We start from the raw sequence: 24969 nt of genomic DNA, 5'->3' as shown, positions 1-24969 counted from the left end.
TCTAATGGATATTTCCACGAACGGGCCAGCTGCAGTCTACAGTCTAATGGATATTTCCACGAACGGGCCAGCTGCAGTCTACAGTCTAATGGATATTTCCACGAACGGGCCAGCTGCAGTCTACAGTCTAATGGATATTTCCACGAACGGGCCAGCTGCAGTCTACAGTCTAATGGATATTTCCACATGTGCGGTGTGGATTTTAGAACAGTATTTTCCCACAAATTGCATGTTGGAACGTTTGCACTGTTCCAGGTCTACTGCCGTGAGCACATTGCCGCACTTAAAATGTGAAGAAACAATAGTTTATCAACATTTGAAGGTAAACTGGAGAGGGGGGAGGGAGGAGGTGAAGTGGAGAGGGGGGAGGGAGGAGGTGAAGTGGAGAGGGGGGAGTGTGTAGGAGGGAAGAGGTGATGTGGAGAGGGGGAGGGAGGAGGTGATGTGGAGAGGGGGGAGGGAGGAGGTGAAGTGGAGAGGGGGGAGTGTGTAGGAGGGAGGAGGTGATGTGGAGAGGGGGGAGGGAGGAGGTGAAGTGGAGAGGGGGGAGTGTGTGGGAGGGAGGAGGTGAAGTGGAGAGGGGGGAGGGAGGAGGTGAAGTGGAGAGGGGGGAGTGTGTAGGAGGGAAGAGGTGATGTGGAGAGGGGGGAGGGAGGAGGTGAAGTGGAGAGGGGGGAGGGAGGAGGTGAAGTGGAGAGGGGGGAGGGAGGAGGTGATGTGGAGAGGGGGGAGGGAGGAGGTGAAGTGGAGAGGGGGGAGTGTGTAGGAGGGAAGAGGTGATGTGGAGAGGGGGAGGGAGGAGGTGATGTGGAGAGGGGGGAGGGAGGAGGTGAAGTGGAGAGGGGGGAGGGAGGAGGTGAAGTGGAGAGGGGGGAGTGTGTAGGAGGGAGGAGGTGAAGTGGAGAGGGGGGAGGGAGGAGGTGAAGTGGAGAGGGGGGAGGGAGGAGGTGAAGTGGAGAGGGGGGAGTGTGTAGGAGGGAAGAGGTGATGTGGAGAGGGGGAGGGAGGAGGTGAAGTGGAGAGGGGGGAGTGTGTAGGAGGGAAGAGGTGATGTGGAGAGGGGGAGGGAGGAGGTGATGTGGAGAGGGGGGAGGGAGGAGGTGAAGTGGAGAGGGGGAGGGAGGAGGTGATGTGGAGAGGGGGGAGTGTGTAGGAGGGAGAGGTGATGTGGAGAGGGGGGAGGGAGGAGGTGAAGTGGAGAGGGGGGAGGGAGGAGGTGATGTGGAGAGGGGGAGGGAGGAGGTGAAGTGGAGAGGGGGGAGTGTGTAGGAGGGAAGAGGTGATGTGGAGAGGGGGGAGGGAGGAGGTGAAGTGGAGAGGGGGGAGGGAGGAGGTGATGTGGAGAGGGGGGAGTGGTTAGCTGTGTTTCTGTAGTTCCTCACAAATGCCTTCCTCTGGTCCAGGTGGGCGAGGGCAGGGCTAGGTTCGGTTAGCTGTGTTTCTGTAGCACATGAGATGGAGTTTGATAAACCAATAGCCACTGGATTGATGTAAATAATCCTGATATCATTCTGCCAGGTAGGCAGAGGAGAAGACGGTTAGGCCTGTCGTTAGCGTCACTATATTTTCCCTGTTCCTTAATTGTTTGAAACCTGGACGTTTTACTTCGTATTATGAGGCATGTGTTACGTTCTTCAAATTAGCTTATAGCCAAAATCCCACCAGAGAAACATTGGAGGCCATTGTTATATAAAGACTTCCTAATATGAGCTGTCCTGTTCTGTTGGTTTTCAAATCAACTTTCTTTCATAGTCCAGCAGCCAAAGACATTATCCTGGTCATATCAGCAACCCATGATAGTTGTTGCATTTTTAGATCTCCCCTAACAACCCATGATCGTTGTTGCATCTTTAGATCTCCCCTAACAACCCATGATCGTTGTTGCATCTTTAGATCTCCCCTAACAACCCATGATAGTTGTTGCATCTTTAGATCTCCCCTAACAACCCATGATAGTTGTTGTATCTTTAGATCTCCCCTAACAACCCATGATAGTTGTTGCATCTTTAGATCTCCCCTAACAACCCATGGTAGTTGTTGATTATCCTGGTCATATCAGCAACCCATGATAGTTGTTGCATCTTTAGATCTCCCATCTTTCTACATTTCTAATGGATATTTTCAACTGTGGTTTCTTCCTGCTGCGCTTACCACGAACGGGCCAGCTGCTTCTGGACACCGGGCGCAACCAAAAGCTTATTTGGCAGTGGGGGGAACATAAAATGAGGAACTGTGAGTCCCTGTTGTGTAAAGCCACATATAGCCAGTAGCTGCATGGTGCTTTACAGTGGGGACATTGTTACCAATCAATAAAACTAATCATGGTATATTATTGGGAGGGTGAAATTGACCAGGGCCCGGCTTCCTCAAAGCATCTTAAGGCTAAGGAGCATTGTTTCCTTACCCTGCATTCATTCATGACCCTCTGAATTAATTTGTTGTGGCACAGAGGAGAACAAACCCCTTCAGGGATTTGACAGTTTTCCAGAATTTAGCCGGGTTTCCATTACAATCCGCAGGAGCGGTTACATAATAATCAGATTTAGCCTTTCTGATTTTGTCTTACACAATGATTCCTCAGTTGCTTGAAAGCTTGCCAGTCCGGGACTAAGCTTGTGTTCCTGGCCTTGACCCAAGCACCATCTCTTGTATGAATAACTTCTCATAATTCCGGAGTGTACCAGGCATTCGATCTACTGTTCAACCTTTAATTTCTTGAAGGGAGCATAATTATCCACAAAAGTATTGAAGACCATCTGCAAAAAGGCCGAAAGCTAAATCAGGTTCATGGACGGCAGAGATACAATCAAGATCACTAAAATAAAGATCATGTAAAAAAAAAAGCCAGTTGACTGAAGATTTTAAAGTTCCTCTTTGTGACGACGCGAGGCTTCGATTTTGGTATTATCACATCTCTAACACAAACAACTGGGCAACGGTCACTAATATCTAATGAATATTCCTCTGGTTTATTGGTTGAAATAAGATCAATCACAGTTGACTTTAAAGGATCTGTAGTGCTTAGTCACCTGCTGGGTTAGGTTTAGATTATTACACACGTCTTTTAGATTGTCTGAAGCCTGCGTTTCCCAATCATTAATTTATGTCACCCAGGATAATAACTTCTGATGTAATAAAATAAGACGACAAACGTGTTAACTCCTCGAGTTCCCAAAAGCTTAGCCTGAGTGAGTACGGTAGAACCCTGTAACAGTTATGGATACATTTCTCCCCCAAACCAAAGCTTAGCCTAGGGAGGACCCCCCAAAGCTTAGCCTAGGGAGGACGGTAGAACCCTGTAACAGTTATGGATACATTTCTCCCCCAAACCAAAGCTTAGCCTAGGGAGGACCCCCCAAAGCTTAGCCGAGGGAGGACCCACCAAAGCTTAGCCTAGGGAGGACCCACCAAACCAAAGCTTAGCCTAGGGGGGACCCCCCAAAGCTTAGCCTAGGGAGGACCCACCAAACCAAAGCTTAGCCTAGGGAGGACCCACCAAAGCTTAGCCTAGGGAGGACCCACCAAAGCTTAGCCTAGGGAGGACCCCCCAAACCAAAGCTTAGCCTAGGGAGGACGGTAGAACCCTATAACAGTTATGGATACATTTCTCCCCCAAACCAATGTAGCATTTTAACTAATAGCACTGGGTGAGCAGACCACAGTGGGCTTCTCTTTTCAGCTAACATTAGCAGATCTAAGAGTTGAGTTCGAACGAATGGGTAAACGATTACAACAACCCTGGCAGAATAGACAACAGTTCGACAATAATGCTTAGAAAGTATGAGAGGTATTACCTGAGCTGTTTTTTATAATTTATTTTATGTAACCTTTATTTAACTAGGCAAGTCAGTTTTAAGAACAAATTCTTATATTACAATGACGGCCTACCCCGGCCAAAGCCTCCCCTAACCCGGACGATGCTGGACCAATTGTGCGCCTCCCTATGGGACTCCCGATCACGTCCGGTTGTGATACAGCCCAGGATCGAACCAGGGTCTGTAGTGACGCTTTTAGCACTGAGATGCAGTGCCTTAGATCGCTGCGCCACTCAGGAGCGGTGCTTGGACTGTCTCTCTTAGTCAATATCTTAACGCGGCCTTGACATGTGAAGAGAGGCTCCAGGCTCCTAGATGGTTCGGGTGGAGTCCATCTCTGTAGAGCATCTTTTGCTTCCAAGAAGTGTCGCAATTCTCAAAGGTTATGCCAACAGAGTGGCAGTAGTCTTTAAGCCAGATGGGATGTGCTAAGAGGCTGGTGAACGTTCTGCAGCCATGTGAACGTTCTGCAGCCATGTGAACGTTCTGCAGCCATGTGAACGTTCTGCAGCCATGTGAACGTTCTGCAGCCATGGTGAACGTTCTGCAGCCTGGTGAACGTTCTGCAGCCTGGTGAACGTTCTGCAGCCTGGTGAACGTTCTGCAGCCATGGTGAACGTTCTGCAGCCATGTGAACGTTCTGCAGCCTGGTGAACGTTCTGCAGCCATGTGAACGATTCTGCAGCCTGGTGAACGTTCTGCAGCCTGGTGAACGTTCTGCAGCCTGGTGAACGTTCTGCAGCCATGTGAACGTTCTGCAGCCATGTGAACGTTCTGCAGCCTGGTGAACGTTCTGCAGCCATGTGAACGTTCTGCAGCCATGTGAACGTTCTGCAGCCATGTGAACGTTCTGCAGCCATGTGAACGTTCTGCAGCCATGTGAACGTTCTGCAGCCATGTGAACGTTCTGCAGCCTGGTGAACGTTCTGCAGCCTGGTGAACGTTCTGCAGCCTGGTGAACGTTCTGCAGCCATGTGAACGTTCTGCAGCCTGGTGAACGTTCTGCAGCCTGGTGAACGTTCTGCAGCCATGTGAACGTTCTGCAGCCATGTGAACATTCTGCAGCCATGTGAACGTTCTGCAGCCTGGTGAACGTTCTGCAGCCATGTGAACGTTCTGCAGCCTGGTGAACGTTCTGCAGCCATGTGAACGTTCTGCAGCCTGGTGAACGTTCTGCAGCCATGTGAACGTTCTGCAGCCTGGTGAACGTTCTGCAGCCTGGTGAACGTTCTGCAGCCTGGTGAACGTTCTGCAGCCTGGTGAACGTTCTGCAGCCTGGTGAACGTTCTGCAGCCTGGTGAACGTTCTGCAGCCATGTGAACGTTCTGCAGCCTGGTGAACGTTCTGCAGTCATGTGAACGTTCTGCAGCCTGGTGAACGTTCTGCAGCCTGGTGAACGTTCTGCAGCCTGTGAACGTTCTGCAGCCTGTGAACGTTCTGCAGCCTGTGAACGTTCTGCAGCCATGTGAACGTTCTGCAGCCTGGTGAACGTTCTGCAGCCATGTGAACGTTCTGCAGCCTGGTGAACGTTCTGCAGCCTGGTGAACGTTCTGCAGCCATGTGAACGTTCTGCAGCCTGGTGAACGTTCTGCAGCCTGTTGAACGTTCTGCAGCCTGGTGAACGTTCTGCAGCCTGGTGAACGTTCTGCAGCCTGGTGAACGTTCTGCAGCCTGGTGAACGTTCTGCAGCCTGGTGAACGTTCTGCAGCCATGTGAACGTTCTGCAGCCATGTGAACGTTCTGCAGCCATGTGAACGTTCTGCAGCCTGGTGAACGTTCTGCAGCCATGTGAACGTTCTGCAGCCATGTGAACGTTCTGCAGCCATGTGAACGTTCTGCAGCCATGTGAACGTTCTGCAGCCTGGTGAACGTTCTGCAGCCTGGTGAACGTTCTGCAGCCTGGTGAACGTTCTGCAGCCATGTGAACGTTCTGCAGCCTGGTGAACGTTCTGCAGCCTGGTGAACGTTCTGCAGCCATGTGAACGTTCTGCAGCCATGTGAACGTTCTGCAGCCTGGTGAACGTTCTGCAGCCTGGTGAACGTTCTGCAGCCTGGTGAACGTTCTGCAGCCTCGCAAAAGGTTCACTAGGCTCTTAGGTATTAAGTTCTATCTTAAAGCCCAGTGACGGCACGGGGCCAGAGAGAACCGGCTGCTTTTCAGAGCCTTTTAGGGTGTTGCTCATCCAAGATCCTCGATCCTGATCCAGCCAGACATCATCCTCAAATCATCTTGTAAACGGATCAACCAGATAATCCCCCCCAAATATTTAGTGCTACACGAGATAACGTCTTCTGTAATATGTCTCTCTGTTTGACGTGATGAGATAATGTCCTCTGTCTCTCTGTTTGACGTGATGAGATAATGTCCTCTGTAAAATGTCTCTCTGTTTGACGTGATGAGATAATGTCCTCTGTAAATGTCTTTCTGTTTGACGTGATGAGATAATGTCCTCTGTCTCTCTGTTTGACGTGATGAGATAATGTCCTCTGTAAATGTCTCTCTGTTTGGCGTGATGAGATAATGTCCTCTGTCTCTCTGTTTGACGTGATGAGATAATGTCCTCTGTAATATGTCTCTCTGTTTAACATGATGAGATAATGTCCTCTGTAAAATGTCTCTCTGTTTGACGTGATGAGATAACGTCCTCTGTAAAATGTCTCTCTGTTTGACGTGATGAGATAACGTCCTCTGTAAAATGTCTCTCTGTTTGACGTGATGAGATAACGTCCTCTGTAATATGTCTCTCTGTTTTGTCGTGATGAGATAATGTGTAGTAATGGAGACCGGGAGTGATATTCAGTCAGAATAATAATGTCGGCTTGATGTGGATTGTTTTTGCTGCTGTAAACCTTTAAAACAACAGTGTGTGATGTCACGGGCTGTAAGCCCTGGCAGATTTATATGGTCACGTCAGGGAGAGACCATAAGACACTATCTGCCTTCAGGGACCAGCTTCTCCCTGGGAACCACCTCCACACACACCACACACACACACACACACATATATATATATATATATATATAGCCTGTTAGCATGTATCTTGATAGCATTTAAACCTGTTAGCATGTATCTTGATAGCATTTAAACCTGTTAGCATGTGGCCTGTGAGCGAGTGTGTAGGTGGTTCCCAGGGAGACTAACACGGCTGACAGGCTACATGCTAACGGGCTTAAATGCTAGCGGGATACGTGCTAGCAGGCTATATATATATACACACACACACATGATGACCCCTGACAGAAACCATCTGGATTCTCTGGAGTTAGTTTTCGTTATGACCGAGGTTGTCATGGAGATGAGGTTCCTGTCGCTGTAAACATGTTACAGTGGTGTGGACGTTGTCATGGTGATGATAGCCTTCCCGTGTGGCTCAGTTGGTAGAGCATGGTGTGTGCAACGCCAGGGTTCTGGGTTCGATTCCCACGGGGGGGGGGGTATCATCAGCTGATATCTCAAAGTGCTGTACAGAAACCCAGCCTAAAACCCCAAACAGCAAGCAATGCAGGTGTAGAAGGTCCATTTCCCTGCTTTTGAGAGGAGACTTCCAGCAATGATGCTGCCACTAACCTGGCTAGCAGGCTACATGCTTTCAGGCTAACAGGCTACGTGCTAACAAGCGACATGCTAAGCAAGCTAACCATGCTAACGATGCTAACAGGCTTAAATGCTCACAGGATACAGGCTACATGTCAACAGGCTAACAGGCTACTTAAAATGGATACTGTGAGATCTCGACAATTGAGGTTGTTTTTCTACTTACCCAGAGTCCAATGGACTCATGGATACCATTTTCATTTCTCTGCATGCAGTTTGGAGATCATTGAATCATTAGCATCTCGTTAGCTTAGCACAATTGCTGGAAGTCTCCTCTCAAAAGCAGGGATATGAACCGTCTAACTACTCCAAAGCTGGGGTGGTTTGGGTCATTTATAGTCTTACAAAGCTATACATAGTAATCAATATTTTATAAAGTCGAACATTTTACTGGTAATTATAAAAAAAAAAAAAGAGATTCTATCCACTTCCTCATTTTGTCCCGAGGCTCCTGAGTGGCGCAGCGGTCTAAGGCACTGCATCTCAGTGCTAAAGGTGTCACTACAGACCCTGGTTCGATTCCAGGTTGTATCACAACCGGCTGTGATTGGGAGTCCCGTAGGACAATTGGCCCGGCGTCGTTAGGGTTTGGCCGGGGTAGGCTGTCATTGTAAAAAAAAATAAAAAAATAGTTCTGAACTGACTTGCCTAGTTAAATACAGTCCCGTTGTTGCATAGAGCTGTATAGAGATCTCAACGTTGCATAGAGCTGTATAGAGATCCCAACGTTGCATAGAGCTGTATAGAGATCCCAACGTTGCATAGAGCTGTATAGAGATCTCAACATTGCATAGAGCTGTATAGAGATCCCAACGTTGCATAGAGCTGTATAGAGATCCCAACGTTGCATAGAGCTGTATAGAGATCCCAACGTTGCATAGAGCTGTATAGAGATCCCAACATTGCATAGAGCTGTATAGAGATCCCAACGATGATAGAGCATGAGAGCTGTATAGAGATCCCAACGTTGCATAGAGCTGTATAGAGATCCCAACGTTGCATAGAGCTGTATAGAGATCCCAACGTTGCATAGAGCTGTATAGAGATCCCAACGCTGTATAGAGATCCCAACGTGCATAGAGCTGTATAGAGATCCCAACGTTGCATAGAGCTGTATAGAGATCCCAACTTGCATAGAGCTGTATAGAGATCCAACGTTGCATAGAGCTGTATAGAGATCCCAACGTTGCATAGAGCTGTATAGAGATCCCAACGTTGCATAGAGCTGTATAGAGATCCAACGTTGCATAGAGCTGTATAGAGATCCCAACGTTGCATAGAGCTGTATAGAGATCCCAACGTTGCATAGAGCTGTATAGAGATCCCAACGTTGCATAGAGCTGTATAGAGATCCCAACGTTGCATAGAGCTGTATAGAGATCCCAACGTTGCATAGAGCTGTATAGAGATCCCAACGTTGCATAGAGCTGTATAGAGATCCCAACGTTGCATAGAGCTGTATAGAGATCCAACGTTGCATAGAGCTGTATAGAGATCCAATTGCATAGAGCTGTATAGAGATCCCAACGTTGCATAGAGCTGTATAGAGATCCCAACGTTGCATAGAGCTGTATAGAGATCCCAACGTTGCATAGAGCTGTATAGAGATCCAACGTTATATCTGTGTCGTTGTGGCGCCATTGAGACAGATACAACTTTGCGATCACGCTGAGACATAAAATGTCATCCAAGACTTTGTCTGATTCTGGGTAAGTAGAAAAAGCTCCTAAAATGTCAATCTCAGTCTCCCCTTTTTAATGTTCTCTCTCTCTGTCTCTCTCTCCCTCTCCTCTCTCTCTCTCTCTCTGTCTCTCTCTCTCTCTCTCTCTCTCTCTCTCTCTCTCTCTCTCTCTCTCTCTCTCTGTCTCTCTCTCTCTGTCTCTCTCTCTCTGTCTCTCTCTCTCTGTCTCTCTCTCTGTCTCTCTCTCTGTCTCTCTCTCTCTCTCTCTCTCTCTCTCTCGTCTCTCTCTCTCTCTCTCTCTCTGCTCTCTCTCTCTCTCTCTCTCTCTCTCTCTCTCTCTGTCTCTGTCTCTCCCCCTCTCCCCCTCTCTCTCTCTCTCTCCCTCCCCCCCCCCCTCTCTCTCTCTCTCTCTCTCTCTCTCTCTGTGTCTCTCTCTGTCTCTCTCTCTCTCTCTCTGTCTCTCTCTCGGTCTCTCTCGGTCTCTCTCTCTCTCTCTCTCTGTCTCTCTCTCTCTCTGTCTCTCTCTCTCTCTCTCTCTCTGTCTCTCTGTCTCTGTCTCTGTCTCTCTCTGTCTCTGTCTCTCTCTGTCTCTGTCTCTCTCTCTCTCTCTCTCTCTCTCTGTCTCTGTCTCTCTCTCTCTCTCTCTCTGTCTCTCTCTCTCTCTGTCTCTCTCTCTCTCTGTCTCTCTCTCTCTGTCTCTCTCTCTGTCTCTGTCTCTGTCTCTCCCCCTCTCCCCCTCTCCCTCTCTCTCTCTCTCGCTCTCCCTCCCCTCTCTCTCTCTCTCTCTGTGTCTCTCTCTGTCTCTCTCTCTCTCTCTCTGTCTCTCTCTCGGTCTCTCTCTTTCTCTCTCTCTCTCTGTCTCTCTCTCTCTCTCTCTCTCGGTCTCTCTCTCTCTCTCTGTCTCTCTCTCTCTGTCTCTGTCTCTCTCTGTCTCTGTCTCTCTCTCTGTCTCTCTCTCTGTCTCTGTCTCTCTCTCTGTCTCTGTCTCTCTCTCTCTCTCTCTCTGTCTCTCTGTCTCTCTCTCTCTCTCTCTCTCTCTCTGTCTCTGTCTCTCTGTCTCTCTGTCTCTCTGTCTCTCTCTCTCTCTCTGTGTCTCTCTCTGTCTCTCTCTCCCCTCTCTCTCTCCCTCTCTCTCTCCGCCAGGCGTTCGTGATCTCGTTTACCTCAGACTTCATTCCCAGGCTGGTGTACCAGTACATGTACAGTCAGACGGGCACCATGCACGGCTTCATAGACCACACCCTGTCTCACTTCAACGTGTCTAACTTCCGACCTGGCAACGCCCCCACCTCCTCGTCCCTCCCTGAGATCACCTTCTGCAGGTTAGCACCACGCCTCATACACACGCTGTCGCCTCTCCTGCTACCTCCCTCTCTCCGACCTGGCAACGCCCCCACCTCCTCGTCCCTCCCTGAGATCACCTTCTGCAGGTTAGCACCACGCCTCATACACACGCTGTCGCCTCTCCTTCCGTTGAAGCCTCATACACACGCTGTCGCCTCTCCTTCCGTTGAAGCCTCATACACACGCTGTCGCCTCTCCTTCCGTTGAAGCCTCATACACACGCTGTCGCCTCTCCTTCCGTTGCCTCTACAACCTGTCGTCTCCCCCAAGCCTCATCACACGCTGTCGCCTCTCCTTCCGTTGAAGCCTCATACACACGCTGTCGCCTCTCCTTCCGTTGAAGCCTCATACACACGCTGTCGCCTCTCCTTCCGTTGAAGCCTCATACACACGCTGTCGCCTCTCCTTCCGTTGAAGCCTCATACACACGCTGTCGTCTCTCCTTCCGTTGAAGCCTCTGTGCAGAGGACCGCTGGTAGTCAGGAGATTGGTAGAGGTTTGGGGGGGTTTTTTCCATTTATTTTTTTACGAAGGTTGGACGTTAGCATGTTAGCACGTTTTTACGGTGGGTCGCCCCGATTGGTGTCACCTCGTTAGTACAGTGGGCGCACCGATTGGTGTCTTGATAGATGTGGAGGGTTTAACTCCTTTAGTTGTCTGGATAGATGTGGAGGGTTTAACTCCTTTAGTTGTCCTGATAGATGTGGAGGGTTTAACTCCTTTAGTTGTCTGGATAGATGTGGAGGGTTTAACTCCTTTAGTTGTCTGGATAGATGTGGAGGGTTTAACTCCTTTAGTTGTCTGGATAGATGTGGAGGGTTTAGCTCCTTTAGTTGTCTGGATAGATGTGGAGGGTTTAACTCCTTTAGTTGTCTTGATAGATGTGGAGGGTTTAACTCCTTTAGTTGTCTGGATAGATGTGGAGGGTTTAACTCCTTTAGTTGTCCTGGATAGATGTGGAGGGTTTAACTCCTTTAGTTGTCTGGATAGATGTGGAGGGTTTAACTCCTTTAGTTGTCTGGATAGATGTGGAGGGTAACTCCTTTAGTTGTCCTGATAGATGTGGAGGGTTTAACTCCTTTAGTTGTCTGGATAGATGTGGAGGGTTTAACTCCTTTAGTTGTCTGGATAGATGTGGAGGGTTTAACTCCTTTAGTTGTCTGGATAGATGTGGAGGGTTTAACTCCTTTAGTTGTCTGGATAGATGTGGAGGGTTTAACTCCTTTAGTTGTCTGGATAGATGTGGAGGGTTTAACTCCTTTAGTTGTCTGGATAGATGTGGAGGGTTTAACTCCTTTAGTTGTCTGGATAGATGTGGAGGGTTTAACTCCTTTAGTTGTCTGGATAGATGTGGAGGGTTTAACTCCTTTAGTTGTCTTGATAGATGTGGAGGGTTTAACTCCTTTAGTTGTCTGGATAGATGTGGAGGGTTTAACTCCTTTAGTTGTCTGATAGATGTTTAACTCCTTTAGTTGTTGGATAGATGTGGAGGGTTTAACTCCTTTAGTTGTCTGGATAGATGTGGAGGGTTTAACTCCTTTAGTTGTCTGATAGATGTGGAGGGTTTAACTCCTTTAGTTGTCTGGATAGATGTGGAGGGTTTAACTCCTTTAGTTGTCTTGATAGATGTGGAGGGTTTAACTCCTTTAGTTGTCTGGATAGATGTGGAGGGTTTAACTCCTTTAGTTGTCTTGATAGATGTGGAGGGTTTAACTCCTTTAGTTGTCTGGATAGATGTGGAGGGTTTAACTCCTTTAGTTGTCTGGATAGATGTGGAGGGTTTAACTCCTTTAGTTGTCTGGATAGATGTGGAGGGTTTAACTCCTTTAGTTGTCTGGATAGATGTGGAGGGTTTAACTCCTTTAGTTGTCTGGATAGATGTGGAGGGTTTAACTCCTTTAGTTGTCTGGATAGATGTGGAGGCTTTAACTCCTTTAGTTGTCTGGATAGATGTGGAGGGTTTAACTCCTTTAGTTGTCTGGATAGATGTGGAGGGTTTAACTCCTTTAGTTGTCTGGATAGATGTGGAGGGTTTAACTCCTTTAGTTGTCTGGATAGATGTGGAGGGTTTAACTCCTTTAGTTGTCTGGATAGATGTGGAGGGTTTAACTCCTTTAGTTGTCCTGATAGATGTGGAGGGTTTAACTCCTTTAGTTGTCTGGATAGATGTGGAGGGTTTAACTCCTTTAGTTGTCTGGATAGATGTGGAGGGTTTAACTCCTTTAGTTGTCTGATAGATGTGGAGGGTTTAACTCCTTTAGTTGTCTGGATAGATGTGGAGGGTTTAACTCCTTTAGTTGTCTGGATAGATGTGGAGGGTTTAACTCCTTTAGTTGTCTGGATAGATGTGGAGGGTTTAACTCCTTTAGTTGTCTGGATAGATGTGGAGGGTTTAACTCCTTTAGTTGTCTGGATAGATGTGGAGGGTTTAACTCCTTTAGTTGTCTGGATAGATGTGGAGGGTTTAACTCCTTTAGTTGTCTGGATAGATGTGGAGGGTTTAACTCCTTTAGTTGTCTGGATAGATGTGGAGGGTTTAACTCCTTTAGTTGTCTGGATAGATGTGGAGGGTTTAACTCCTTTAGTTGTCTGGATAGATGTGGAGGGTTAACTCCTTTAGTTGTCTGGATAGATGTGGAGGGGTTAACACCTTTAGTTGTCTGGATAGATGTGGAGGGTTTAACTCCTTTAGTTGTCTGGATAGATGTGGAGGGTTTAACTCCTTTAGTTGTCTGGATAGATGTGGAGGGTTTAACTCCTTTAGTTGTCCTGATAGATGTTTAACTCCTTTAGTTGTGTGGATAGATGTGGAGGGTTTAACTCCTTTAGTTGTCTGGATAGATGTGGAGGGTTTAACTCCTTTAGTTAACTCTCCCTATTTGATTTCTAAAAAACAACCCTTTTATCTGATCTTCTCTGTTTTTCATTTTGCTTCACTTTTTTGGTTTGCTTCCTGTCTTGAAGTTTGGTGTGGGTTTTTCTTCTGTTGGCCTCTAAGTGGGCAAATTTAGTGGGTCTCATGGTGGGTGTCTTGTTGGTCCCAGTTGATGTTGCTAGTGGACAGCCCCTTGAGTGTCTTTCAGAACCCGTCCTAAAACCCCACCTGGCTCTTCGTTAGTCCTCCTGTTTTGGTTGTTGTCAGTGGCTCTTCGTTAGTCCTCCTGTTTTGGTTGTTGTCAGTGGCTCTTCGTTAGTCCTCCTGTTTTGGTTGTTGTCAGTGGCTCTTCGTTAGTTCCTCCTGTTTTGGTTGTTGTCAGTGGCTCTTCGTTAGTCCTCCTGTTTTGGTTGTTGTCAGTGGCTCTTCGTTAGTCCTCCTGTTTTGGTTGTTGTCAGTGGCTCTTCGTTAGTCCTCCTGTTTTGGTTGTTGTCAGTGGCTCTTCGTTAGTCCTCCTGTTTTGGTTGTTGTCAGTGGCTCTTCGTTAGTCCCTCCTTCTGTTTGAGAGAAGATTTTTGGTTTTCTTTTTGGGGAACATAACAGGTTGGACTGACATTATAGTCTGGTGCTTGAGGATCCATGGTGCTTCCAAGCTATCAATCAGTCTGCTACCTCTCTCTCCTGCTACCCCACTCTCTCCTGCTACCTCTCTCTCTCTCCTGCTACCTCTCTCTCGCTCCTGCTACCTCTCTCTCTCTCCTGCTACCTCTCTCTCTCTCCTGCTACCCCTCTCTCTGCCTGTCTACCCCTCTCTCTCCTGCTACCCCTCTCTCTCCTGCTACCCCTCTCTCTCCTGCTACCTCACTCTCTCTCGTGCTACCCCTCTCTCTCCTGCTACCCCTCTCTCTCCTGCTATCTCTCTCTCTCTCCTGCTACCCCTCTCTCTCCTGCTACCTCTCTCTCTCCTGCTACCCCCTCTCTCTCCTGCTACCTCCTCTCTCTCTCCTGCTACCTCCTCTCTCTCCTGCTACCCCTCTCTCTCCTGCTACCCCTCTCTCTCCTGCTACCTCTCTCTCTCCTGCTACCTCGCTCCTCTCTACCTCCTCTCTCTCTCCGCTACTCCTTCTACCCCTCTCTCTCCTGCTACCCCTCTCTCTCCTGCTACCTCTCTCTCCTGCTACTCCTCTCTCTCTGCTGCTACCCCTCTCTCTCCTGCTACCCCTCTCTCTCCTGCTACCTGTCTCTCTCCTGCCTACTCTCTCTCTCCTGCTACCTCTCTCCTGCTACCCCTCTCTCTGCTGCTACCCCTCTCTCTCTCCTGCTACCTCTCTCTCTCCTGCTACCTCTCTCTCTCTCCTGCTACCCCTCTCTCTCCTGTACCTCTCTCTCTCTCCTGCTACCCCTCTCTCTCCTGCTACCCCTCTCTCTCCTGTACCTCTCTCTCTCTCCTGCTACCCCTCTCTCTCCTGTACCCCTCTCTCTCCTGCTACCCTCTCTCTCCTGCTACCCCTCTCTCTCCTGTACCTCTCTCTCTCTCCTGTACCTCTCTCTCTCCTGCTACCTCTCTCTCTCTCCTGCTACCTCTCTCTCTCCTTCTACCTCTCTCTCTCCTGCTAGCTCTCTCTCTCCTGCTACCTCTCTCTCTCCTGCTACCCCTCTCTCTCCTGCTACCTCTCTCTCCTGCTACCTCTCTCTCTTCTGCTACCCCTCTCTCTCCTGCTACCTCTCTCTCTCCTGCTACCCCTCTCTCTCCTGCTACCCCTCTCTCTCCTGCTACCCCTCTCTCTCCTGCTACCACTCTCATGCTACTCCTCTCCTGCTACCTCTCTCTCTCCTGCTACCCCTCTCTCTCCTGCTACCCCTCTCTCCTGCTACCTCTCTCTCTCCTGCTACCCCTCTCTCTCCTGCTACCCCTCTCTCTCCTGCTACCCCTCTCTCTCCTGCTAGCTCACTCTCCTGCTACCCCTCTCTCTCCTGCTACCTCTCTCTCTCCTGCTACCCCTCTCTCTCCTGCTACCTCTCTCTCTCTGCTACCTCTCTCTCCTGCTACCCCTCTCTCTCCTGCTACCCCTCTCTCTCCTGCTACCTCTCTCTCTCCTGCTACCCCTCTCTCTCCTGCTACCCCTCTCTCTCTCCTGCTACCCCTCTCTCTCTCCTGTACCTCTCTCTCTCTCCTGTACCTCTCTCTCTCTCCTGTACCTCTCTCTCTCTCCTGCTACCCCTCTCTCTCCTGCTACCTCTCTCTCTCCTGCTACCCCTCTCTCTCCTGCGAGCTCTCTCTCTCTCCTGCTACCCCTCTCTCTCTCCTGTACCTCTCTCTCTCTCCTGTACCTCTCTCTCTCTCCTTCTACCCCTCTCTCTCCTGCTACCTCTCTCTCTCCTGCTACCCCTCTCTCTCCTGTACCCCTCTCTCTCCTGTACCTCTCTCTCTCCTGCTACCTCTCTCTCTCCTGCTACCTCTCTCTCTCTCCTGCTACCTCTCTCTCTCCTTCTACCTCTCTCTCTCCTGCTAGCTCTCTCTCTCCTGCTACCTCTCTCTCTCCTGCTACCCCTCTCTCTCCTGCTACCTCTCTCTCCTGCTACCTCTCTCTCTTCTGCTACCCCTCTCTCTCCTGCTACCTCTCTCTCTCCTGCTACCCCTCTCTCTCCTGCTACCCCTCTCTCTCCTGCTACCACTCTCTCTCCTGCTACCCCTCTCTCTCCTGCTACCCTCTCTCTCCTGCTACCTCTCTCTCTTCTGCTACCCCTCTCTCTCCTGCTACCTCTCTCTCTCCTGCTACCCCTCTCTCTCCTGCTACCCCTCTCTCTCCTGCTACCACTCTCTCTCCTGCTACCACTCTCTCTCCTGCTACCTCTCTCTCCTGCTACTCCTCTCTCTCTGCTGCTACCCCTCTCTCTCCTGCTACCTGTCTCTCTCCTGCCTACTCTCTCTCTCCTGCTACCTCTCTCCTGCTACCTCTCTCATGCTACCCCTCTCTCTCCTGCTACCTCTCTCTCTCCTTCTACCCCTCTCTCTCTTCTGCTACCCCTCTCTCTCTGCTACCTCTCTCTCTCCTGCTACCCCTCTCTCTCCTGCTAGCTCACTCTCCTGCTACCCCTCTCTCTCCTGCTACCTCTCTCTCTCCTGCTACCCCTCTCTCTCCTGCTACCTCTCTCTCTCTGCTACCTCTCTCTCCTGCTACCCCTCTCTCTCCTGCTACCCCTCTCTCTCCTGCTACCTCTCTCTCTCCTGCTACCCCTCTCTCTCCTGCTACCCCTCTCTCTCTCCTGCTACCCTCTCTCTCTCCTGTACCTCTCTCTCTCTCCTGTACCTCTCTCTCTCTCCTGTACCTCTCTCTCTCTCTCCTGCTACCCCTCTCTCTCCTGCTACCTCTCTCTCCTGCTACCTCTCTCTCTCCTGCTACCCCTCTCTCTCCTGCGAGCTCTCTCTCTCCTGCTACCCCTCTCTCTCTCCTGTACCTCTCTCTCTCTCCTGTACCTCTCTCTCTCTCCTGTACCTCTCTCTCTCTCCTTCTACCCCTCTCTCTCCTGCTACCTCTCTCTCCTGCTACCTCTCTCTCTCCTGCTACCCCTCTCTCTCCTGTACCTCTCTCTCTCTCCTGTACCTCTCTCTCTCTCCTGCTACCTCTCTCTCTCTGCTACCTCTCTCTCTCCTGCTACCTCTCTCTCTCCTGCTACCCCTCTCTCTCCTGCTACCTCTCTCTCCTGCTACCCCTCTCTCTCCTCTATCTCTCTCTAGTCATCAGTGTTGTTTGCCCAGTTAACGCAAGAGTGTCTGTCCAACTCTAATACTCCTACAGCCATGTTCCTAACTCTCTGTCTTTTAAATCATTAGCTAAATGGCATAACCCTATAACCCTGCAGCCGTCTGTTAGGTGTTAACATCCTGTTGACCCATACACCGTGGTTGATACTGTCTGTCTGACTGAACCCTGCAGCCCTGTTGGTGTTAAAATCCTCCGAACCAAACACAGATGGTTGTTACTGTCTGTCTGACTTGAACCCTACAGCCCTGTTGGTGTTAAAATCCTCCGACCCAAACACAGATGGTTGTTACTGTCTGTCTGACTTGAACCCTGCAGCCCTGTTGGTGTTAAAATCCTCCGAACCAAACACAGATGGTTGTTACTGTCTGTCTGACTTGAACCCTGCAGCCCTGTTGGTGTTAAAATCCTCCGAACCAAACACAGATGGTTGTTACTGTCTGTCTGACTTGAACCCTGCAGCCCTGTTGGTGTTAAAATCCTCCGAACCAAACACAGATGGTTGTTACTGTCTGTCTGACTTGAACCCTGCAGCCCTGTTGGTGTTAAAATCCTCCGAACCAAACACAGATGGGTGTTACTGTCTGTCTGACTTGAACCCTGCAGCCCTGTTGGTGTTAAAATCCTCCGAACCAAACACAGATGGTTGTTACTGTCTGTCTGACTTGAACCCTACAGGTCTGTTGGGGATTCAGTTATGTAACGGTGCTGTAAAGACTGTCCGTTTTACTAAAACACACGTCACTTTATTAAGACTACAGGAATGTCCCTCCAGTGTTAAAGCGTGACTAATGAGCCATTCCCAGAAAACACTATATTTGTGTCGTGAATGAAAATGTTTATTAATTAAAGAGAGAGAGACTATTCAGTAAGGACAGATCATTGTCTTCCTGGGGGGGGGGGGGGGGGGGGGGGGGCTGGGGGGCGGGTGGATGGAGGGAGAGATGCCATCTTCCTGGGGGGGGGGGGGGGCAGGGTGGATGGAGGGAGAGATGGCGTCTTCCTGGGGGGGGACAGGGTGGATGAGGGAGAGATGCCATCTTCCTGGGGGGGGACAGGGTGGATGGAGGGAGAGATGCCATCTTCCTGGGGGGGGGGACAGGGTGGATGGAGAGAGAGATGCCATCTTCCTGGGGGGGGGACAGGGACAGGGTGGATGGAGGGAGAGATGCCATCTTCCTGGGGGGGGGGGGGGGGCAGGGTGGATGGAGAGAGAGATGCCATCTTCCTGGGGGGGGGGGCAGGGTGGATGGAGGGAGAGATGCCATCTTCCTGGGGGGGGGGGGACAGGGTGGATGGAGGGAGAGATGCAATCTTCCTGGGGGGGGGGGGGCTGGGTGGATGGAGGGAAAGATGCAATCTTCCTGGGGGGGGCTGGGTGGGTGGAGGGAGAGATGCCATCTTCCTGGGGGGGGGGGGGGCAGGGTGGATGGAGGGAGAGATGCCGTCTTCCTGGGGGGGGACAGGGTGGATGAGGGAGAGATGCCGTCTTCCTGGGGGGGGGACAGGGACAGGGTGGATGGAGGGAGAGATGCCATCTTCCTGGGGGGGGGACAGAGATGCCATCTCTCCAACATACAGGTTTAACATACTGGGCTGGGGGATTAAGGCTACCCCCTAGCCCCAACAGGTTAACCATACTGGGCTGGGGGATTAAGGCTACCCCCTAGCCCCAACAGGTTAACCATACTGGGCTGGGGGATTAAGGCTACCCCCTAGCCCCAACAGGTTAACCATACTGGGCTGGGGGATTAAGGCTACCCCCTAGCCCCAACAGGTTAACCATACTGGGCTGGGGGATTAAGGCTACCCCCTAGCCCCAACAGGTTAACCATACTGGGCTGGGGGATTAAGGCTACCCCCTAGCCCCAACAGGTTAACCATACTGGGCTGGGGGATTAAGGCTACCCCCTAGCCCCAACAGGTTAACCATACTGGGCTGGGGGATTAAGGCTACCCCCTAGCCCCAACAGGTTAACCATACTGGGCTGGGGGATTAAGGCTACCCCCTAGCCCCAACAGGTTAACCATACTGGGCTGGGGGATTAAGGCTACCCCCTAGCCCCAACAGGTTAACCATACTGGGCTGGGGGATTAAGGCTACCCCCTAGCCCCAACAGGTTAACCATACTGGGCTGGGGGATTAAGGCTACCCCCTAGCCCCAACAGGTTAACCATACTGGGCTGGGGGATTAAGGCTACCCCCTGGCCCCAACAGGTTAACCATACTGGGCTGGGGGATTAAGGCTACCCCCTAGCCCCAACAGGTTAACCATACTGGGCTGGGGGATTAAGGCTACCCCCTAGCCCCAACAGGTTAACCATACTGGGCTGGGGGATTAAGGCTACCCCCTAGCCCCAACAGGTTAACCATACTGGGCTGGGGGATTAAGGCTACCCCCTAGCCCCAACAGGTTAACCATACTGGGCTGGGGGATTAAGGCTACCCCCTAGCCCCAACAGGTTAACCATACTGGGCTGGGGGATTAAGGCTACCCCCTAGCCCCAACAGGTTAACCATACTGGGCTGGGGGATTAAGGCTACCCCCTGGCCCCAACAGGTTAACCATACTGGGCTGGGGGATTAAGGCTACCCCCTAGCCCCAACAGGTTAACCATACTGGGCTGGGGGATTAAGGCTACCCCCTAGCCCCAACAGGTTAACCATACTGGGCTGGGGGATTAAGGCTACCCCCTAGCCCCAACAGGTTAACCATACTGGGCTGGGGGATTAAGGCTACCCCCTAGCCCCAACAGGTTAACCATACTGGGCTGGGGGATTAAGGCTACCCCCTAGCCCCAACAGGTTAACCATACTGGGCTGGGGGATTAAGGCTACCCCCTAGCCCCAACAGGTTAACCATACTGGGCTGGGGGATTAAGGCTACCCCCTGGCCCCAACAGGTTAACCATACTGGGCTGGGGGATTAAGGCTACCCCCTGGCCCCAACAGGTTAACCATACTGGGCTGGGGGATTAAGGCTACCCCCTAGCCCCAACAGGTTAACCATACTGGGCTGGGGGATTAAGGCTACCCCCTAGCCCCAACAGGTTAACCATACTGGGCTGGGGGATTAAGGCTACCCCCTAGCCCCAACAGGTTAACCATACTGGGCTGGGGGATTAAGGCTACCCCCTAGCCCCAACAGGTTAACCATACTGGGCTGGGGGATTAAGGCTACCCCCTAGCCCCAACAGGTTAACCATACTGGGCTGGGGGATTAAGGCTACCCCCTAGCCCCAACAGGTTAACCATACTGGGCTGGGGGATTAAGGCTACCCCCTAGCCCCAACAGGTTAACCATACTGGGCTGGGGGATTAAGGCTACCCCCTAGCCCCAACAGGTTAACCATACTGGGCTGGGGGATTAAGGCTACCCCCTAGCCCCAACAGGTTAACCATACTGGGCTGGGGGATTAAGGCTACCCCCTGGCCCCAACAGGTTAACCATACTGGGCTGGGGGATTAAGGCTACCCCCTAGCCCCAACAGGTTAACCATACTGGGCTGGGGGATTAAGGCTACCCCCTAGCCCCAACAGGTTAACCATACTGGGCTGGGGGATTAAGGCTACCCCCTGGCCCCAACAGGTTAACCATACTGGGCTGGGGGATTAAGGCTACCCCCTAGCCCCAACAGGTTAACCATACTGGGCTGGGGGATTAAGGCTACCCCCTAGCCCCAACAGGTTAACCATACTGGGCTGGGGAACTAGAGAAGCTGGGGGTTTTATCAGGGGTGATATCAGGCGTGGACCACGTTTTCTGGCAAAGGGGCTCGCTTGGAAATTGGCTGTGTGTGTGTGTGTGTGTGTGTGTGTGTGTGTGTGTGTGTGTGTGTGTGTGTGTGTGTGTGTGTGTGTGTGTGTGAATTGGCTGACCCTTGTTTTATTTTGCTGCTTTGAGCTCCGTTCCCCAGAGATACTAGTGGAAATCAGTCAAACTTCCTCTGGTAGTGTCACGCACTCATCCAGAGGAAACACAGTGATCTCCAGAAGTATCGGGGGACAGTGACCCGTTTTGGTTGTTTTGGCTCTGTACTCCAGCACTTTGAGTTTGAAATGATACAGTGACTACGAGGTTAAAGTGCAGACTGTCAGCTTTAATTAGAGGGTATTTTCATCCACATCAGGGGAACCGTTTTAGAAATGACAGACAAAGTATTAGGACAAATTCACTAATGTGTATTGAAGTAGTCAAACGTTTAGTTTTGAAGTCACATATTCCTAGCACGCGATGATTACATCAAGCTTGTGACTTTACAAACTTGTTGGATGCATTTGCTGTTTGATTTTGTTGTATTCCAGATAATTCTGTCTCCAATAGAAATTTATGGTAAATAATGTATTGTGTCATTTTGGAGTCATTTATTTATTGTAAATAATAATAGAAAATATTTCTAAACACTTCTACATTAATGTGGACGTTACGTTGATTATGGATAATACAAAGATCATGCTAACCTCTCACCATTACAATAACAGGGGAGGTTAGCATACCTCCAAGACATGCTAACCTCTCACCATTACAATAACAGGGGAGGTTAGCATACCTCCAAGACATGCTAACCTCTCACCATTACAATAACAAGGGAGGTTAGCATACCTCCAAGACATGCTAACCTCTCACCATTACAATAACAGGGGAGGTTAGCATACCTCCAAGACATGCTAACCTCTCACCATTACAATAACAAGGGAGGTTAGCATACCTCCAAGACATGCTAACCTCTCACCATTACAATAACAGGGGAGGTTAGCATACCCCCAAGACATGCTAACCTCTCACCATTACAATAACAGGGGAGGTTAGCATACCTCCAAGACATGCTAACCTCTCACCATTACAATAACAGGGGAGGTTAGCATACCTCCAAGACATGCTAACCTCTCACCATTACAATAACAGGGGAGGTTAGCATACCCCCAAGACATGCTAACCTCTCACCATTACAATAACAGGGGAGGTTAGCATACCTCCAAGACATGCTAACCTCTCACCATTACAATAACAGGGGAGGTTAGCATACCCCCAAGACATGCTAACCTCTCACCATTACAATAACAGGGGAGGTTAGCATACCTCCAAGACATGCTAACCTCTCACCATTACAATAACAGGGGAGGTTAGCATACCCCCAAGACATGCTAACCTCTCACCATTACAATAACAGGGGAGGTTAGCATTTTATATCATACCCCCAAGACATGCAAACCTCTCACCATTACAATAACAGGGGAGGTTAGCATTTTATATCATACCCCCAAGACATGCTAACCTCTCACCATTACAATAACAGGGGAGGTTAGCATACCTCCAAGACATGCTAACCTCTCACCATTACAATAACAGGGGAGGTTAGCATACCTCCAAGACATGCTAACCTCTCACCATTACAATAACAGGGGAGGTTAGCATTTTTGGAGTGTATGATATTTGTGCGTCTAACTTTCTGACTCATCTTTATTTACCATTAATTTCTATTGGACACAAAATAATCTGAAACCCAACCAAAACAAACAGCAAATGCATCCAACAAGTTTGTAGAATCATAAGTTTTATGTAATCAAATCAAATTGTATTTGTCACATTTAACACGTGTGTTAAAGTGACGGTGCATAGATAATAAACAGAGAGTAGCAGCAGTGTAAAAGAGGGGTCTGAGTAGCCCTTTGATTAGATGTTCAGGAGTCTTATGGCTTGGGGGTTGAAGCTGTTAACAAGCCTTTTGGACCTAGACTTGGCGCTCCGGTACCGCTTGCCGTGCGGTAGCAGAGAGAACAGTCTATGACTAGGGTGGCTGGAGTCTTTGACAATTTTTAGGTCCTTCCTCTGACACCGCCTGGTATAGAGTTCCTGGATGGCAGGAAGCTTGGCCCAAGTGATGTACTGGGCCGTTCGCACTACCCTCTGTAATACCTTGCGGTCGGAGGCCGAGCAGTTGCCATATCAGGCAGTGATGCAACCAGTCAGGATGCTCTCGATGGTGCAGCTGTGTAGAACCTTTTGAGGATCTGAGGACCCATACCAAATCTTTTCAGTCTCCTGATGGGGAATAGGCAGATAGACCCTAGGTCTTGGTGTGCTTGGACCATGTTAGTTTGTTGGTGATGTGGACACCAAAGAACTTGAAGCTCTCAACCTGCTCCACTGCTGCCCCGCTCGATGAGAATGGGGCCGTGCTCAGACCTCCTTTTCCTGTAGTCCACAATCATCATCTTTTTCTTGATCACGTTGAGGGAGAGGTTGTTATCCCTGGCACCACACGGCCAGGTCTCTGACCTCCTCCCTATAGGCTGTCTCATCGTTGTCGGTGATCAGGCCTACCACTGTTGTCATTGGCAAACTTAACGATAGTGTTGAAGTCGTGTCCGGCCGTGCAGTCATGAGTGAACAGGGAGTACAGGAGGGGACTGAGCACGCACCCCTGAGGGGCCCCCGTGGTTGAGGATCAGTCCAGGATCCAGTTTCAGAGGGAGGTGTTCAGTCCCAGGGTCCTTAGCTTAGTGATTAGCCTTGAGGGCACTATGGTGTTGAACGCTGAGCTGTAGTCAATGAATAGCATTCTCACATAGGTGTTCCTTTTGTCCAGGTGGGAAAGGGCAGTGTGGAGTGTGATTGAGATTGCATCATCTGTGGATCTGTTTGGGCGATATGCAAATTGGAGTGGATCTAGGGTTTCTGGGATAATGGTGTTGATGTGAGCCATGACCAGCCTTTCAAAGCACTTCATGACTACAGACGTGAGTGCTACGGGTCTGTAGTCATTTAGGCAGGTTGCCTTAGTGTTCTTGGGCACAGGGACTATAGTGGTCTGCTTGAAACATGTTGGTGTTACAGACTCAGACAGGGAGAGGTTGAAAATGTCAGTGAAGACACTTGCCAGTTGGTCAGCACATGCCCGGAGCACACGTCCTGGTAATCCGTCTGGCCCCGCAGCCTTGTGAATGTTGACCTGTTTAAAGGTCATACTCACATCGGCTGCAGAGAGTGTGATCACACAGTCTTCCGGAACAGCTGATGCTCTCATACATGTTTCAGTGTTACTTGCCTCGAAGCGAGCATAGAAGTTATTTAGCTTGTCTGGTAAACTCATGTCACTGGGCAGCTCTCGGCTGTGCTTCCCTTTGTAGTCTGTAATGGTTTGCAAGCCCTGCCACATCCGACGAGCGTCAGAGCCGGTGTAGTATGATTCGATCTTAGTCTTGTATTGATGCTTTGCCTGTTTGATGGTTCGTCTGAGGACATAGCGGGATTTCTTATAAGCTTCCGGGTTAGAGTCACGCTCCTTGAAAGCAGCAGCTCTACCCTTTAGCTCAGTGTGGATGTTGCCTGTAATCCATGGCTTCTGGTTGGGGTATGTACGTACAGTCACTGTGGGGATGACGTCATCGATGCACTTATTGATAAAGCCAGTGACTGATGTGGTGTACTCCTCAATGCCATCGGAACAATCCCGGAACATGTTCCAGTCTGTGATAACAAAACAGTCCTGTAGTTTATCATCTGCTTCATCTGTCCACTTTTTTATTGATCTAGTCACTGGTGCTTCCTGCTTTAGTTTTTGCTTGTAAGCAGGAATCAGGAGGATGGAATAATGGTCAGATTTGCCAAAATGGAGGGTGAGGGAGAGCTTTGTATGTGGAGTAAAGATGGTCTATTTTTTTTTTTTTCCTCCCTCTGGTTGCACATTTAACACGCTGGTAGATATGACTGAAAACGGATTTAAGTTTCCCTGCATTAAAGTCCGTGGCCACTAGGTGGCCGTATTTAGCTCATTGAGCGGGGTCTTAGTGCCAGCTTCGGTCTGTGGTAATATAGATGAGAACTCTCTTGGTAGATAGTGTGGTCTACAGCTGATTATGAGATGCTCTACCTCTTGGTAGATAGTGTGG

At 49.9% G+C, this 24969-nt stretch overlaps 1 protein-coding gene across 1 annotated transcript in view; it reads left to right on the top strand.

Annotated features, from left to right (window-relative positions):
- ano2b (anoctamin 2b) overlaps positions 1-24969 on the top strand; it is a 121994-nt gene that overhangs the window by 81838 nt on the left and 15187 nt on the right. Inside the window, exon 23 of the mRNA XM_082977246.1 lies at positions 10236-10414. Coding sequence (XP_082833372.1) covers positions 10236-10414 — 179 coding nt within the window. The remainder of the gene's footprint in view (positions 1-10235; positions 10415-24969) is intronic.

This window comes from Salmo salar, chromosome 07 (genome assembly GCF_965601325.2).
Source record: "Salmo salar chromosome 07, fSalSal1, whole genome shotgun sequence".
NCBI lineage: Eukaryota > Metazoa > Chordata > Actinopteri > Salmoniformes > Salmonidae > Salmo > Salmo salar.
Note: the sequence above shows the minus strand (reverse complement) of the source record. Positions and strands in the feature narration are given on the sequence as shown.